The sequence below is a fragment of the Rhincodon typus genome, chromosome 1, assembly GCF_021869965.1.
Source record: "Rhincodon typus isolate 14 chromosome 1, sRhiTyp1.1, whole genome shotgun sequence".
Lineage (NCBI taxonomy): Eukaryota > Metazoa > Chordata > Chondrichthyes > Orectolobiformes > Rhincodontidae > Rhincodon > Rhincodon typus.
Genome location: NC_063332.1, coordinates 46184109 through 46202146, shown reverse-complemented (window position 1 = coordinate 46202146; position 18038 = coordinate 46184109). Strand labels below are relative to the sequence as shown.

Sequence of the window (18038 nt, the reverse complement as noted above, 5' to 3'; positions counted from 1 at the left end):
CCTCAAGCCCCACCCCCATCTCCTCACTACTATCCCACCCCCTTGACCTGTCCGTCCTCCCTGGACTGACCTATCCCCTCCCTAACTTCCCACCTACACTCACCTTTACTGGCTCCATCCCCGCCTCTTTGACCTGTCTGTCTCCTCTCCACCTATCTTCTCCTCTATCCATCTTCTATCCGCCTCCCCCTCTCTCCCTATTTATTTCAGAACCCCCTTCTCCTCCCCCATTTCTGAAGGAGGGTCTAGGTCCGAAACGTCAGCCTTCCTGCTCCTGTGATGCTGCTTGGCCTGCTGTGTTCATCCAGCTCTACACCTTGTTATCTAAGGTTCCATAACGTCTGGGTTAAAAGTTGGTTTCTTGGGTCCGGTTAATTGTTCTTTTAGAGTTGAGGCATGAATTGGATCTTCGGGCTGAATCATGGTTCCAAGCAGCTATCTCTGTGTAACTTTCCCAGAGCAGAGCCCAGCTGTCTTTTTGTTTTTCGCTTTTAAAAGATATTTGCGAAGCCCAGGATTTTGGGGCAGTATTTCAGAATATGGGGAGTTTTGCTCAATCCTACAGGACACATTCATTCTAACCTGATTATCTTTGGCTCATTTCTGTTCATGCTCATTCTACACAGTTGCCAGCTGCTTTCCCTCTCTTACACAAGTTCCCGTGTTTCAAAAGCTGTACAAAATGAGGACCATGATGCCAGTGTAAAGACTAACTATTCCCAGGCAGATGCACTTAATGTCTTTGTGGCGTAAGTTAAGCCTCGTCCTCAGCGTCATTTGAACTTTGAGTGCATATCGAATAATGAAAGGGACAATATCGGGGACTTAAATACACTTTGGGAGATACTAAGGCTGTGAAAGCATTCTGTCATTGTTAGTTCTTTTATTTCTTCAATATTTATAATTTTACTGAGCAGCTATAGTTAATCATTTTTAAGATAGTTGCTATCAGTACTATATTTGTATTCACAATCTACTGTTTGTAATATCTGGGGTTTATTTGCTCTGAAAGCAGATTTGCTGTTTAATTTATGAATATTGGGTAAGCTTAAGGATACTATACAACTTTTTTTCACTTTTTCATATTCAGAAATGGGATTGAATCAAGTTTAACTATATGAAATAAAAGGTTCCCCTTTCTGTTAACTGAAAAGTTCATTGTTGAAAGCAATTTGCCTAGTGTTGCTTCTGTTCCTAATTGTACCAATTCCTCCCATTGGTGAGAACACTTATTTAGAAAAGACATAAATATTATAAATGGTAAAATTATATAATTCTATTCCATTTGTTTTCTAAGAGACTCCAGTTTATTCAGACCAAGAGCTTGAAAATAATGTTTAGCAAAAATTTCCCAAAATAATACAGAACTTGAAAATCTAATCTGCATTTGTCTTTTCTAGTGGCAACATAAGTTGGTAGAATGTCCTCGTGTCTCTACGAATGTCTGCGTGAAGCCGGATTGGCGCAGTATTACACTCACTTCACAGCAATGGGTTTTCTGAAGTCACAAGATCTGGTTAAGCTGACCATGAATGATTATTCTGTGCTGGGGATGCACAATATGCGTGATCAAAAACGTTTATTCCAACTCATTCAAATCATAAAAGCTGTACAAAATGAGGACCATGAAGCCAGTGCAAGTACTGACTGTTCCCAGGCAGGTGCACTTAATGTCTTTGTGGAGAAAGTCAAGCCTGGCCCTCGACGTCAGTTGAACTTTGAGTGCATATCCAATAATGAAAGGAACAATAACAGTCAGCTTTCTGAACCCAGTAGCTATCCTCAGCTATCATCTTCTGAAAATTATCTTCAGGATACTCCTTCAGGATTGTCAAAACCTCCTTCACCAGTTGACCGGCTACCTGTCAAATTATGTTGTAAGGAAATGCACTCTCTTGCTGAGAAGGAGGATGATTACTCAACAATTCAAAATACAAAAATGATTTTGCATGTTTCAGGATATAATTATGGACTACCACATGCAGTCTCAAGGTATTGTAACGATAATTTTAAAATTGATCATGCATTCATTTCTAGTTTTAGAATTTTTACAAAACTCAATTTACAAAACTCAGGAAAACCTGAATATGAATGTGACCTTAATATTAAGGGACAGTGAATCTACGTATGATTTTTTTGTGGGAAATAGGTTGAATTTAGGGGTGGATGTAATTGACATCAGCAAAAGGTATTATGTGTGGAAATTCCACAGGCTTATGTAGTTACCAGATTTCTCATCTCGTTATCTGCTATAGTACTTTTGTTGCTGTGCAGCGGCTAAAGCCATTTTCTGTAATTAGAATACTTTTTATGTTGGGTAGTTGATTTGGTCCATCGCAGGATATGACAATAGGATCTTCAGATCTGTCCAAAAGTTTTGGGACAAAAAGCCTAGCTTTCTTAGAATGATGGAATAATGAAAACCTAGCTTTCATAGTGCAATGTTAGGTAGTCAGCCCTTCACCTGTACTGTCATCTTAAAAGATTCTCTGCACTTGCTGCATAGCCCGGTGAAATTTTCTCCTTCAAATATTTCTCTAATTTCCTACTAAAAATTATTGTTGAATCTGCTTGTACAACCTTTCAGGTTATGTATGCCAGATCCTTAAAAAACAAAAAAATTCTTGTTTTTTCTCGTCCTTTTGCTAATTGCACTATTTACTGTCCGAAGCCTTCGTGGTATTAAACACCCTTGTTAAATCTCCCCCTAAACCTTCTCTGCTTTAGTGTGGACAGCCCCAGCTTTTCTAGTCTCTATACATAACTGAAGTTCCAGTACCAATCTTGTAAGTTTTATATACATCATCTTGAATGTCTTTATATCCTTTATAAAACATGATACTCTGAATTGGCCATAATATTCTAGCAGTGGCTTAACTGGTGTTTTCTAAAAGTTTAGAATAACTTCTTTAGGTCCTATGTTTCTATTGATTAAAGCCAAAGATGTTTTTGAACAGCTTCCTCAGCGTAATGCCTCCTTTTCAAGTTGCTTATGTATAATTGCATCTCTTTTTCTGCAATCCCTTAAAGTTATACCATTAATTTGTATCTTCCCCCGTAATCATTTTTCCATCTGAAGTGTGTCTGCATATTTCAGATACTTCAGAAGTCATATACTACTTGCCTTGCTGTTGATTACATTTCTGAGTTTGTTCATACAAGCTTTCAAGTTAGGAGCAGTCAGTATGCCATTTGGCCTCTTAAGCTTCAGTTTTTGAGATCATGGCTGATCTGATTGTGGTCTTAATTCTATTTGCTTGTCTACCCTCTACAATCTTGGGATTACCTTGTCAATCAAGAATCTAACTCAATCTTAAAAATATTCAATAACCAGCATTCATTGCTGTTCTTTCCCTCTGCCTTCTACAAACTTTGAAATGATGCCTTGTGTACACTAATATGTATATCAAAAAGTGTGGGAATTTGAGTATCAACCTATGGGGACAGTACTGTATCCTTCTTTACAATCAGAAAGAAGTGAATACCATAGTCTTTCTGTTTGCTAATTTTGTATCCTTACTGCAAGTGCGCTGTCGTCCAATTTGCATCCGTTTTGCTAATAAGTGTTACGTGGCAATTCATTGAATTCCTCTGGAACTGCATATGTATATTAACTGCACTGCCTACATCAATCCTTCACCCCATTTGCTTCAGTTTAAAAAAACTCAATGAAACCAGTCAAACATGATTTACCTTTTGCAAATGTTGCTAGCTCTGATCCATTAAATGTTTTTCCAGATTACATTTCATTTTGTCTAGGCGTATGATCCAGCCTGATAATCTAAATCTAGGCTCCCTGCACTTGAGCGTAAAGGTTGGGAACAAGTCCACATCCGTTTTAGCCAGCATGTCCCACTGTAATGGACTTTGGAATTAGATTTTATTTGTAGGAATACATGAGTACTGTGAAAGTGTACAAAGTGGCCATCCTCTGGCACCATCTTGGTTACATAATCAGATTTTTTTAAAAAAGCAGAAATAAAAGAAAGCCAAAAGGTAAGAAAAATGTCCAGAACTTAAAGTCTAAGTCTTATCTCCATAAAGGTGTTTGGAATCACCAAAGCAGGTACCCAGGCCCAGCCATGGCCTGAAGTCTCGATCAGCCTGCGAGTCTCACAGCAATCACCGGAAGGAGCCTCATTCTTGATGCCATTGATGATGCCACTGCCTCCAGTCGCTGGGAGGAGCCACGTCCACTGCATCCAAATGCTGGGAGGCTGCCGCCATTCCGCACATGGCCCGTTCTCTTTGCCGATGCCATGCTGCCACCATCTCCGATGGCTAAGAGGAGCCTGGGAGGAACTGCATCTGCTGCCACCTCCAATTGCTGGGAGGAACTGCATCTACTGCTGCTGTCATCACCTCCTGCCGCAACCTCAGACCGCTGGGATGCTGCTGCCATTCTGCGCACAGCCCGCGCTCTCTATGTGGCTGATTAACCCATCGCAAAGGACTTTAAAGAAAAGAAATATGAAAAAAAAAGTGGAAAAAAAAAAAGAGCAGAAGTAAAGAGGAGAGATAAAAGACTGGAGCGCATGAGCTCTGAGCTCAGGAGTCCATGCACAGACCTGCTACTCTGCTGCCATCTTGGGTATATTTTGGGCAATGATCTTTAATTTGTATGAAACTGGACTTGGTCCATCTCCAGAAGATGTCCAAGCACTTAGCCAGTAGCTGTATTTGGAGGCCAGTGATTCTGTGCCACACCACTGCCAGTATTGCAGGAGGCCCATGGGGAAGAGAAACCTTGCATGCCCTAAATCTAGGTAAGTCTGCTGGGGCAGTGAGTAGAAGCTCATGTTATGCAAGGTAGTAGGATGATGGTGAAATGCAGGGAAGAAAAACTGTGGGGGAGCCCTCTTATTTAAGGTCCACCTGTCTGTTATTGAATGTGGACAGTCTGCAAGATTGTGCACAATGTCTGTCAAAGTTCTCACTGCTGACATTAGCTATTGGTCAGATGTTCCAGGATTTATCCCTCTCTTTAAAGCAGACAGAGACAAAGTGTACATTTACTGTTTCAGCCATGTTCTTGGAGTCTTTGAGATCGACAGTACAGAAAAAGGCTCTTCGTCCATGCCAGTCAACAACAACCATCACTTGGCCCAAATTTTTGTATGCCTTGGCATAGCAAGGTTACATCTGAATGCTTCCTAAATGTTATGAGGATTTCTGCCTCTACCACTCCTACAGACAGTGAGTTCCAGATTCCCACCACCCACTGTGAAAATGTTTTTCCTCACCTCTCCTTTAAACCTTTGCATCTTACCTTTACATCCCCCAATCATTGATCCCTCCGTCAAGGGGAAAGGTTTCTTTCTGTTTACTGTATCTACGCCCAAAGTTTGTCACAGGTTACTTTTTTGAAGTCTAGTCACAGTTGTAATGGCGCTAGGGGATTATTTTGCTTTGAGAATTATTATGTAATCGCTGCATTTTTATTCCTAGGCCTGCGAGTCCTGGGAAAGAACAGACGTGGACAGAGATTGAAAAAATCCACGTTTGTGTTCGAAAGCGACCGCTGGGAGTACGAGAAGTGCGACGTGGAGAAATTGATGTCGCAAAAGTGGAAGAAAATAAATCTGTCCTTATTCATGAGAAAAAGGAAGCGGTTGATTTGAAGCAGTACGTCCAACAAGTAGGAATTGTTGTTTTTGTTTATTAATTCCTTCAATTTTAAATTTTGGCCAGTGAATATAAGATGTGGTATGAAAGTTGTTTCAGTTTGCTGGGGAAAAAATAAATGATCAATATTTTGTTCATAAATAGAATGATAATATGTAGGCTACATGAGTTAGGATTGAATGATGAGCCATCTGAACTGCAGCATGTGTTCTAACATGATCCCCACAGGTATACTTTAGAATATGAACAGTTGCACATGACTTTAAATTGGTCAAGACAGTATATTTCTGCTATACTTTTTCTCATCTATCTGTATATTGCATATTTGATCTGGTAGCAGCTGTGGAGAGAGAAACAGAATTAATGTTTTGAACCTGACTCCTCCTCCTCCTCTTCAGTTCAGAAGAATAGTCATTTGGATTGGAGCTGTTAACTTTGTTTTCTCTCTCCACAGATGCTACCAGACCTCCTGAGTTTCTCCAGCGCTTTCTATTTTTATTTCAGATTTCCAGCATCCACAGTATTTTGCTTTAATATGCATTACATATTTGTTATCTATGAGGGGTTTGTTTTTCCCCTGGAAATCTATTGAAACTATGCCGTTATGTCCAAAGACATGCAGGTTAGGTGGATTGGCCATGGTTAAAAAATACAATTTTCCTGGAGGTCAGGGATGAGCAGGTTAGATGGGTTAGCCATAGTTTAAAAAAGAAACACATGAGAGATTAAGGGGATGGATGGATCTGGATGGGATGCTTTTCAGTGGGTCAGCATAGACTAGATGGGTCATATGGCCTCTTTCTGCATTGTAGGGATTCTATGATTCTGTGTCATTTTTACAATTTGTATTATTCTTCTCGTAGTTATGTTTTAAAATCAGTGTATAATTACTTCTAATAGGATCCCAGAAAGTAGCACAAAAAAATTTGAATGGTCATTACTAACAAGCTGCATCAAAAAGCATTTGACAGATGACATATCTTACTTTTAAAAAAAAAAAAAAAATCAGTGGAGAATTACTGTGATGCAGGTCAGGATCAGTGTAGAGCAGACCAGCATCACTATGAAGTAGACTGCGAGAAGTATGAAGCACTTACAGGGAGGTGTTAGAGCAGTGGTAATGCCACTGGACTAGTAATCAAAAGGACCCATCTAATGCTCTGGAGATGTTAGTTCAAATTCCACATTGACAGTTGGTTAGATTTTAATTCAATTAATAAATCTGGAATATAAAGCGATTCTTCATAATAGTCACCATGAAACTATGATCTGTTGTGAGAAGTACCCAATTGGTTCAGTAATGCCATTTAGGGAGTGAAATTAGCTATGCTTATCTGGACTAGTCTGCATGTGACTCCAGATCTACACCAATGTGGTTGATTCTTTATTTGTCCTCTGAAATGTGCAAGCCATTTGGCTCAAGGGCAATTGGGCATGAGCAACAAATGTGGTCTTGCTTTATGTTAGCATCTTTGGCAAGTTAGGATCTCTGTAAAGCAGACTCGGATCACTGTCAAGCAATTCGGAATTACTGAATAGACTGAAAAAAAAATCAAACTGTGCCGTTATAGGAAGATTGTGGGTTGATTGGCTGAGAGTATTCCAGCTTTGTTTCCCTTCAAAGTTAGTTCAAGGAACTGTGAAATGTAAAAACTTTTTTTTTGGTCACACTTACTTGGGAGTCCGACCTTACGGGGGAGGTGCACAGAATGGTGAGTCTATAATTGTAATGAGGTCAGCCAAGTTGACATCATAGAATGAGTTCCCTGATTGGGGCTGTTAACCTGGTCCAATCAAAAAGCCCTCGCTGATAGATAAGAACTTTTGAGAGGTGGCTCTGAGGGAGTTGGATCAGTGTTAAGGACTCTCTATGTGTAAATAGAGGGTGACTTGGTAACAGGATACCGGCCTCTGTGGAGTTATTTCAATGGCAACAATAGAAAAGCATGCTTTGGAAGAAATTTGGGGAGGCAATCGCCTAGTGGTATTATTGCTGGACTGTTAATCCAGAGATCCAGAAAACATTCCGGGTACCTGGGTTCAAATCCCGCCATGGCAGATGGTGGAATTTGAATGCAATAGAATGTCTGGAATTAAGAATCTAATGATGGCCATGATTCCGTTGTCGATTGTCGGTAAAACTAATGTTCTTTAGGGAAGGAAATTGCTATCCTTGCCTGGTCTGGCCTACATGTGACTCCAGACCCACAACAGTTCGGTTGACTCTGAACTGCCCTCTCGGCAATTAGGGATGGACAATAAATGCTGGTCAGCCAGTGATGTCCTCACCTCGTTAATGAATAAAGGAAATTCGCTCACAACAGTCATCTTTGAGTTGGGGTAAGCATTTCTGGCATCATGCTGTTATTTGGGAAGCTTGACTTGTTCAATCCTGCTGTCAAAGACTGGGCCCAGTGTGTCGAAAGAATACATTATGTTTTTCCAGACAGATGAAAAGCAATGAGTAATTCTGCTGATAGCTTGTTGACCCGCAGCTTTCTCGGTTGTTAGAAGCCTAATTTTCTCTAAAATCTTCCAAGAATTTAAGGATTTAGTTAAGGAATATTATGACCCCAAGCCTCCTCTAATTCTGAGATGCGACCAGTTTTACTTGGCAATTCAAGAACCAGGGGAATCCGTGTTAGAATTTTTGATGGGTTAAGATGACTGGCAGAGGCATGTGACTTTGGTTTAGCACTGAATGAGGTGCTGAGAGACTGTTTGTATGTAGGATTAATGATGTAACCGTGCAAGAGCACTTTCTAGCTGAAGCTGAACTGGACTTCAAACAGGCACTATTACTGGAAAATGCAGCAAGTAGAGCAAATGAGTTGCAGGGTATTCCAATGGAAGTGGACACCTTCGGCAGTCTAATTGAGCTTATGGAACACTACCTGAGTGAAAATATTTGCATAGCCTCACTCAGGACATATCCTGAACAGAGATACTCCAGGTCAGTCCACAGCAAAACCCCAAAACAAAGCTAAGCCTCAGCCAAATGGATAACATTTTCTTCAGGATCTGAGCCAGTAAGCCATCATAGTTGCTGCTAGTATGCTGACTCGAGACAGCAAATAAGTCCCACTAGACCTAAACTGAGTAAGAGAACTCATCAGCTGGTATCCAGGAGAGTGCACACCCTGGCAAGTCTGCCGAGAGCTCGTTTGGAGCAGCTAAATTGCTTAGCAATGTCCAAATCAGAACCAATCACGAGGTTCTAATGGAGGTTGATACTGGTGCAGTAGTTTCAGTGTCCGCAGAACCAGTCTTTAACAAAATTCAGTCTGGACTCCAACCCTTAAGTTTGCGCAAGACCTTGGCGAGATTGACAACCTGTACCAGGGAACAATTACAGATTAAGGGTACAACTTCGGTTCCAGTCTCTTATGCGAAACAGCTGGTTCAGTTACCACTGATTGTAGTAAAAGGCTCAGGCCCAAGCTTGATGGGGCGAAATTGGTTGAGAAAGATTGACCTAGATTGGCTCAACATTTTTCAATTAGAAAATGGCTGCCTGAGTGAAGTCCCAATTAAATAACCAGAAGTTTTTCAGGAAGGTTTGGGACTATCAAAGGAGGCAAAGGCCACCTTGCATGTTGACCAGGAAGCAATTCAATGATTCTGCAAGGGCTGCCTAGTGTCATTTGCGTTACGGGCAAAAGTAGAGGTAGAAATCGGAAGGCTGGAAAGCAAAGGAATCGTCAAACCAGTCAGTTTGCGGAATGGGCAGCACCAGTCATCCCTGTTGAGAAGCCCAACAAGTTGGTTTGCCTTTGTGGGAATTTTAAACAAACTGCTTCTTGCAGCTAGATAAATGTCCAATCCCTTGCATTGAGGATTTATACACAAAGCTTGCAGGGAGGCTGTCCTTCACAAAGCTGGATATGAGCCATGCAATTGCAGTTAGATAAGAATTCCCAGAAGTATGCTACAATTAATACCCATAAGGGTTTGTAGTAGTATACGAGACTGCTATTTGGAATATCATCAGCCTGTGCAATTTTTCACTGGATGATGGAGAACTTCTTACAAGGTCGACCCCCAGTTTGCCATTTATGTAGATGATGTACTAGTAACAGGGAAGACCAATAAGGACCACTTAGAGAAATTGGACATAGATGTTTCTCCCAGACTGGTGTACGCCTTAGAAGGGGAAAATGTGTGTTCCAGACACCCCAAGTGACCTACTTGGGCCACAGAGTCGAAAAGACCAGATTACACCTGTTGGAAGATAAAGTAAGGGCAATCAAAGGTGCCCTGGCTCCCATGTCTGTACCAAAGCTTAGGTCTTTCCCTTGTAATTATTACAGAAAGTTAATACGTAACCTGGCCTCCATCCTGGCCCCTTTTGTATCAACTCTTAAAAAAGGGTCAACCTTGGAAATGGCCTTGTAGCCAAACCACAGCTTTCAGGGAAGTGAATAAACAGCTATCATCCTCTAAGGTAAAAACAGAAAGAACTGCAGATACTGTGAATCAGCAACAAAAACAAAGTTGCTGGGAAAGCCCAGTCGGTCTGGCAGCATCTGTGAAGGGAAAAAGAGTTAACGTTTTGGGACCTTAAGGTCTGGATCTGGTTTGGAGGAAGGGTCACCGGACCCGAAACATTAACTCTGTTTTTTGCTTCACAGACGCTGCCAGACCGACTGGGCTTTTCCAGCAACTTTGTTTTTGTTCATCATCCTCTAAGGTGTTGGCACACTGTGATCCCAAGCGAGATCTGATATTGACATGTGATGCCTCTCCATATGGCATCTGGGTGGTATTAATTCATAGGAGACCCAATGGAGAGAAACCCCCCATAGTGTCTGCATCGAGAAGTTTGGCTAATCTAGAGTGTAAATATGCCCAGGTCAACAAGGAAGGTTTGGTGGTCATATTTGGAGTCAGGAGGTTTCACCAATACCTTTCTTACAACATAAATTTATAATGATAATGGACCACAAACTAGGTCTACTTAAAAAGGACAAGGCAGTGCTGCCCATGGCTTCAGGCTGAATTCAGCGGTGGGCACTAATACTAAGTGTGAATAATTACAAGTTGGAACACCATCTGGGAGGCCTAATTGCAAAGGTAGGTGCATTGAGCTGCCTTTTGCTGGCAGATACACCACCGCTGATACCGTCACTGGAAGTATCCATAATGGTTTTAAATTTTCTGGACACACTTTCAGTCACATCTGACAATATCAGACTTTGGACGCAGAAAGATACAATCCTGGCAAAACTAAAATAGCCGGTGGTATTGGAGGAAACCAAAGAGCCGTCACAACCAGAATTGAAACCTTTTTGCACCTGGAAAGACTAGCTCACAGTAGAAGATAACATTTTATAGTGAGGAAGAAGAGTGATTGTCTTGAGCAAATGTTGCTGCTAGTTGTGGACTGAACTCCACCAGGGTCATCCAGTGGTTTCCAAAATGAAGTTATATCTCGTGGCCAGGATTGAATGCAGACATAGCCATGATGGTGGGGGAATGCCCAGAGTGCCAACAAGTGCAAAAATTAATGCAAAAATATTGTTTACCAGCAGGGAATTTGAGTATTTCCTGAAGTCAAATGGTCATAGAAGGACCGCTCCATGCCATTGATCATCCAGTGATCTGGCAGTCCAAAGAAACAGCAGTCCAAACTTTGAAGGCAGGCTTAAAGGAACAGCCTACAGCTTCACTAGATACCAAACTATTCCAGTTCCGAAGGATGGAGACTTGATCGCCGAGCCGGTGTGTTTGATTGCAGACGTTTTGTCACTCTGCTTGGTAACATTGTCAGTGCGTCTTCGGTGAAGTGCTGGTGTTCTGTCCAGCTTATTATTTATTTGTCTTGGTTTGCTGGGGTGGTTGGCATCACTTCCAATTCTGTTTTTCAGTGGTTTGTATTATCGGGTCCAGTTCAATGTGTTTGTTGATGGAGTTCTGGTTGGAATGCTAGGCCACCAGAAATTCCCTGGCATGTCTCTGCTTGGCTTGTGCTATTATGGATGTGTTGTCTCAGTTGAATTAGTGTCCTTCTTTGTCCGTGTGTATCGAGACCAGTGAGAATTGGTTGTGTCTCTTGGTGGCTAGTTGGTGTTTGTGTATCCTTTATTGTCAGTTTTCTTCCAGTTTGGCTTATGTAATGTTTCTCACAGTCCTGGCATGGTATTTGGTACATTACTTTAGTTTTATTGTTTGTGGGTATGGGATCCTTTTACTTTCATCAGTTGCTGTCGCAAGGTGGTTGTTAGTTTGTAGGCTTCCCTGACACCTACAGACCACAACAAGAAGACACAACACAGCCAGACACACTAGTCACCCTGTCGTACATGAGACCTACCGGAGATGACCAGACTACTCGGACCCCTAAGTATCAGGGTAGCCGACAAACTAACAGCCACCTTGCGACAGCAACTGCCCTCAGGATGCTGGCTGCCTTTTACCAGGACCTGATCAATGTCTGGGACGTGGTTGACTTGTGTCAGGTCTACCTGCCGTCAGAAGTAGCAGCTATCGTCATAGAGCCATTGCTTGGGAATCTGCACCTCCACAATTTCGGGTTCAAGCGGCTGGCAGAAGGGAGGGCCATGCTGGGTGACAGGGGCCTGGGCTGGATGCTGCCACAGGAATTGGTAGGCAGGGCGGCAATGGACATCCAACACTCAACTGGACTCCCCACATAAACACAGTGGCTACAAGAGCAGGCCAGAAGCTAGGAATACTGCGGCGAGTAACTCACCTCCTGAATCCTGAAAGCCTGTTCACCATCTACAAGGCACAGATCAGGAGTATGATGGAATACTCCCCACTTGCCTGGCTGAGTGCAGCCCCAACAACACTCGGGAAGCTTGACACTATCCAGGGCGAAGCAGCCTGCTTGATTAGCACTGCAGCCACTCCTTCCACCACCGATGCTCAGTAGCAGCAGTGTGTACTGTCTACAAGATCCACTGCAGAAATTCATCAATGATCCTCAGACAGCATCTTCTAAACCTACGACCACTTCCATCTAGAAGGACAAGGGCAGCAGACATATGGGAACACCACCACCTCCAAGTTCCACTCCAAGCTACTCACCATCCTGACTTGGACATGTACCGCCATTCCTTCACTCTCGCTGTGTCAAACTCCTGGAATCCTCCCGAAGGGTAATGTGGGTCAACCTACAGCTGGTGGACTGCAGCAGTTCAAGAAGGCAGCTCACCACCACCTTCTCAAGGGCAACTAGGATGGGCAAGAAATGCTGGCCAGCTAGCGACGCTCACATCCCACAAATGAATAGAAAAAAAAATCCAGCTTGCGACCACTGTCCTCCAACGCCTTAAAACGGCAGTGCTTGGACCTGATGTTGTGCACCATTTGGAGGATGCTCAGGTGTGCGTTAGAATCCCATCAGTGCATACCTCTGTCCAGACGGAATTTCACATTTGGCCCCAGGATCCTGTGCTTCCCTGGATGCCTGTACCCCGCAACCTGAGTCGCCTTGGATATATGTTGTATGTCTTTTAGGGAAGCGAAACATTGGACTATGTATAGACTGCTGTTGCACACCATCTACCTCTTCTCCTTCATCCACTGCCTGGACATGCCTTGGCGTGCCTATTTACTGCTGGGCAGTGAAGATCCTGAGTGGAGGGTTCTTTATGCTGGAGTCCTCCCTCTTTCCCTTGGGGATCTGGGGTGGGGGGTGTTGCATGCAGCAGTCCCTTGCAACTGCAGATTGTGGTGGTTCACAGACTCCCAGCCCAACTGTTTGTTTTGTGGCCCTGTGGAGTCTGTGGACCATGTGTATATTGGTTGTGGGTGTTTGCACTCTCTTTTTTTAGTTACCTGAAAGACCTTTTGCTCTGTTTTTGGTTGTACTCCAGCCTCACGATCCTGATCTTTGGGCATGCAGTGGGGAGGGGTGCATGCACTTCGGAGGATCTCCTTGTGGGTCTGATCCTGGGCCTGGCCTGGCTGGCTGGCAATGAACAGGTCCAGGCAGCGGGCCATGAAGGGGGTTATTTTGGCTGACTGTCTGCCCCTCTTCTGTAGCTATGGTCGAGCCTGGGTGTCCTTGGAGAGGGAGCACGCGGTCAGTAGTGTAGGAGTTCCCTGTGGTCCAGCTCAAAAAATCGGTTTTCTGGTCTGGAAGCTGAGGAGGGTACTGGTACCTCAAGGGAATGCAGTCAGAACCAAGCTTCTGTCACCACAAACTGTCTGACTGTACAGGAGGGGAAGAAGTAAAAAGCAGGAGCAATTGTGATAGGAGATTGAACAATTAGGGGAGCAGACAGGTGTTTCTGCTGCCGCAGACGTCATTCCAGGATGGTGTGTTGCCTAGGGTCAGTGCTAGGGTCAGTGATGGTGCTAGGGTCAGTGATGTCACAAAACTACTGCAAGGCATCCTGAGGGTGGGGGCTGATAAGACAGAAGTTGTGGTACTCATTAGTATTAATGACCGAGGTAGAATGAGGGGTGAAGTCTTGCATCAAGAGTTCAGGAGTTATGCAGTAGATTAAGAAGTAGGACCCCGAAAGGCATAATCTCAGGATTACTCCCTCTGCCACATATTGGCGAGTATGGAAAGACAGCTAGTTCTGCTGTAACATGTTTTGTTAACGCAAATTGGCTATAACACAATTAATGAACAGTGGATGTTGTTTGGACAATGCGAACTTTCTGTTGTACAAGTATAGCAATTTCCTATGGCGTTATTATGCAATTTCCTGTGGTGATTTTCTATAACGTGAAGTCACACAAGAATGTAACTGTCACCTTGTAGGTGAACTACCTGGAGGAGAATATATCATTTGGATGCATGGTTTATCTTTGCTCAAGAGTTGGTGCAGGAGGGTGAGTTTTAGATTTCTGGATCAATGGGATCATCTGGGGAAGATGGGACCTCGACAAGTGATATGGCACTGACATCCTTGTGGAAGGGTTTGCTAGTGCTGTTGGGACGAGTTTAAACTAGTTCAGTTGGGGTAGGGACACAGTGCGTTAGGTCAATAGTGACACAGCATAACTTAGAGAAGGAACCAAGGCAGAGTAGGTTCATGTGGTGCTTCAAGGGAATGAAGCAAGGCTGGATGGCCTCTAACGCCAGGAGTATTAGAGATAAAACAGATGAGGCAAGAGTATGGATTGACATATGGAACTGTGCTGTTGCCATCGTAGAAACATGGTTGAGGAAGGGACAATACTCGCAAGTCAACATTCCAGGGTGTAGGATCTTTAAGTAGGACAGGAGAGGATGCAAAAGTGAGAGTGGTGTTGCGTTATTAGTTAGGGAATCAGTTACTGTCGGAGGGATGATATCTCAGATAGGTTATCAAATGGGGCTTTGTGGGTCTAACTTAGGAATAAACAGACACAGTCACACTGTTTGGAGTGTATTATAGGCCCCCAAACAATCAGTGAGCAGTTGAGTAGCTATGCAGTAAATTCACTAAGGCATGTAAAATAATAGGTTAATTATGTTAGGGGGTCTCAACTACCCCAATATTAATTGGAATAATCATAGCAGAGAGGGTTTAGAGGGGCTAGATTTCTTGAAATGTATACAGCAGAACATTTTATATCAACATGTTGATGGGATTACAAGGGATGATGCACTGCTGACATTTAATTTTAAGGAAGGAAGCTGGACGGGTGTTTTGAGGTGACAGTGGGGAAACATTTTCCCCATAGCGACCCCAACACCATAATAATATTGTTATGGAAAAGGAGAAAGATGGTCTGCAAAAAAGGATCTTGGATTGAGCTAAAGTAAATTCTATTAAAATGAAGCAATATCTGATAAAATAGACTGGGCACAGCGACTTGAAGGTAAATCGACAGCAAAACAGTGGGAGGGGTTCAAAAACATACTGGGGGAAGTACAGGCTCAACATATTCCCTTAAGGATGAAATGTAGGAGCAACAAGTGTAGAAAACCATGGATTTCATGGAATTTCAGGACAGAATAAAAAGGAAAAGAAATAAAACAGGTACAAAGGGAGCAAAACAACTGAGGCCTTAGAGGAATATAGAAAGTGCAGGGGAAATCAAGAAAGCAAGTAGGAGAGCAAAGAGGGATATGAAAAAGCACTGCTTAGGGAGAATCGCAAGATTTTCTGAGTGTATCAAGGGGAAGAGAATAACCAGGGAAAGCGTAGAGCCTATTAAGGACCAAGGGGGCAATCTGTGCACCAAGCCAAAGGACATTGGTAGCATGTTAACTGAGTCAGCTGTGTTTGTCTTTACATGGGAGGAGGATGCAAGTTCAGAATTTGAGGAGATGCAATATGAAATTCTTGAGGAGATTGATGTAAGAAGTGAGGAGGTATTGGAGATTTTGGCACATATAAAAAATGGACAAATGCCCAGGGAAGGATGAGTTGTATCCCAGAGTGCTGTGCAAGTTGAGGAAGTTAGGGGGGTGTTTTGACCAAATTTTGAAATTGTCTCTGTTCACAGGTGAGGTATCAGAGGACAGTTAATGTGATTCCGCTTTGCATGAATGGTGGTATAGACCATATTTGCATAGACCAGTGAGGCTAACAACAATGGCAGGGAAGCTATTGGAGAAAATAGTGAAGGAAAAATTAATCTCCATTCGGGGAGCAAGATTTGATTTAGGACAGTCAACATGGATTTGTCAAAGGGAGGTCATACCTCACAAATGTAGTGGAAATTTTTGAGGAGGTGACCAAATGTTTGAATGAGAGTAGTGCAGTTGATGTAGTTTGTATGGATTCCAGCAAGGCCTTTTGACAAGAACTTTCCTCAGAATTAGGTTCAGCAGTGCATCGTCCTTTGTAATCCCATCTATATGTTGACATAAGATGTTCTCCTGTATACACTTCCCAACATGGGAAACTGATAAAGAACTCATGGGATCCAGGATTACTTGGCAAGTTGGATCCAAAATTGGTTTAGTGACAGGAGACAGAGGGTGGTGGTAGAAGGCTGTTTCTTTGACTGGAGTCCAGCGTGCAGTGGTGCACCAAAGGGACCAGTGCTGGGTCCCTGATGGTTTGTGATATTTGTAAATGATGGAGGTGAGAATGTAGGGGTGTGATAAGTAAAATTAGAAAAACAGGGAGGTCAAGTTGGAAATGTACAGCTGGAGTACTATTTGTAGTTCTGGTCACCATGCTAATAGGAAAGAAGTGATTGCAATGGAGGGCGTGGAAAGGAGACTTACCAGGATGTTGCCAGGATTGGATCATTTCAGCTATGAAGAGAAGCTGGATAAACTCATTTTCTTTGAAGCAGAGAATGTTGGCGGGGGGCAGTATTTGATCGAGGTGTTTAAGATTATGAGGAGCATGAATAGAACATAGAACATTACAGCGCAGTACAGGCCCTTCGATGTTGCGCCGACCTGTGAAACCAATCTGAAGCCCATCTAACCTACACTATTCCATTATCATCCATATGTTTATCCAATGACCATTCAAATGCCCTTAAAGTTGGCGAGTCTACTACTGTTGCAGGCAGGGCATTCCACATCCTTACTACTCCGAGTAAAGAACCTACCTCTGACATCTGTCCTATATCTATCATCCCTCAATTTAAAACTATGTCCCTTCGTGCTAGCCATCACCATCTGAGGGAAAAAAGCTCTCGCTGTCCACCCTATCTAATCCTCTGATCATCTTGTATGTCTCTATCAAGTCACCTCTTAACCTTCTTCTCTCTAATGAAAACAGCCTCAAAACCCTCAGCCTTTCCTCATAAGACCTTCCCTCCATACCAGGCAACATCCTGGTAAATCTCCTCTGCACCCTTTCCAATGCTTCCACATCCTTCCTATAATGCGGTGACTAGAACTGTACGCAATACTCCAAGTGCGGCCGCACCAGAGTTTTGTACAGCTGCAACATGACCTCATGGCTCCGAAACTCAATCCCTCTACCAATAAAACCTAACATACTGTACGCCTTCTTAACAACGCTATCAACCTGGGTGGCAACTTTCAGTGACCTATGCACATGGACACCGAGATCTTTCTGCTCATCCACACTACCAAGAATCTTACCATTAGCCCAGTACTCTGTATTCCTGTTACTCCTTCCAAAGTGAATCACCTCACACTTTTCCGCATTAAACTCCATTTGCCACCTCTCAGCCCAGCTTATCTATGTCCCTCTGTAACCTACAACATCCTTCTGCACTATCCACAACTCCACCGACTTTGGTGTCATCCGCAAATTTACTAACCCATCCTTCTACGCCCTCATCCAGGTCATTTATAAAAATGACAAACAGCAGTGGCCCCAAAACAGATCCTTGAGGTACAACACTAGTAACTGAACTCCAGAATGAACATTTCCCATCAACCACCACCCTCTGTCTTCTTACAGCTAGCCAATTTCTGATCCAAACCGCTAAATCACCCTCAATCCCATGCCTCCGTATTTTCTGCAATAGCCTACCGTGGGGAACCTTATCAAACGCTTTACTGAAAT

At 43.0% G+C, this 18038-nt stretch overlaps 1 protein-coding gene across 1 annotated transcript in view; it reads left to right on the top strand.

The window, feature by feature from the left end:
* Positions 1 to 18038, top strand: part of LOC109932026 (kinesin-like protein KIF24) — a 101672-nt gene that overhangs the window by 24956 nt on the left and 58678 nt on the right. Inside the window, exons 2-3 of the mRNA XM_048600391.1 lie at positions 1401 to 1992; positions 5449 to 5638. Coding sequence (XP_048456348.1) covers positions 1421 to 1992; positions 5449 to 5638 — 762 coding nt within the window. The 5' untranslated portion in view covers positions 1401 to 1420. The remainder of the gene's footprint in view (positions 1 to 1400; positions 1993 to 5448; positions 5639 to 18038) is intronic.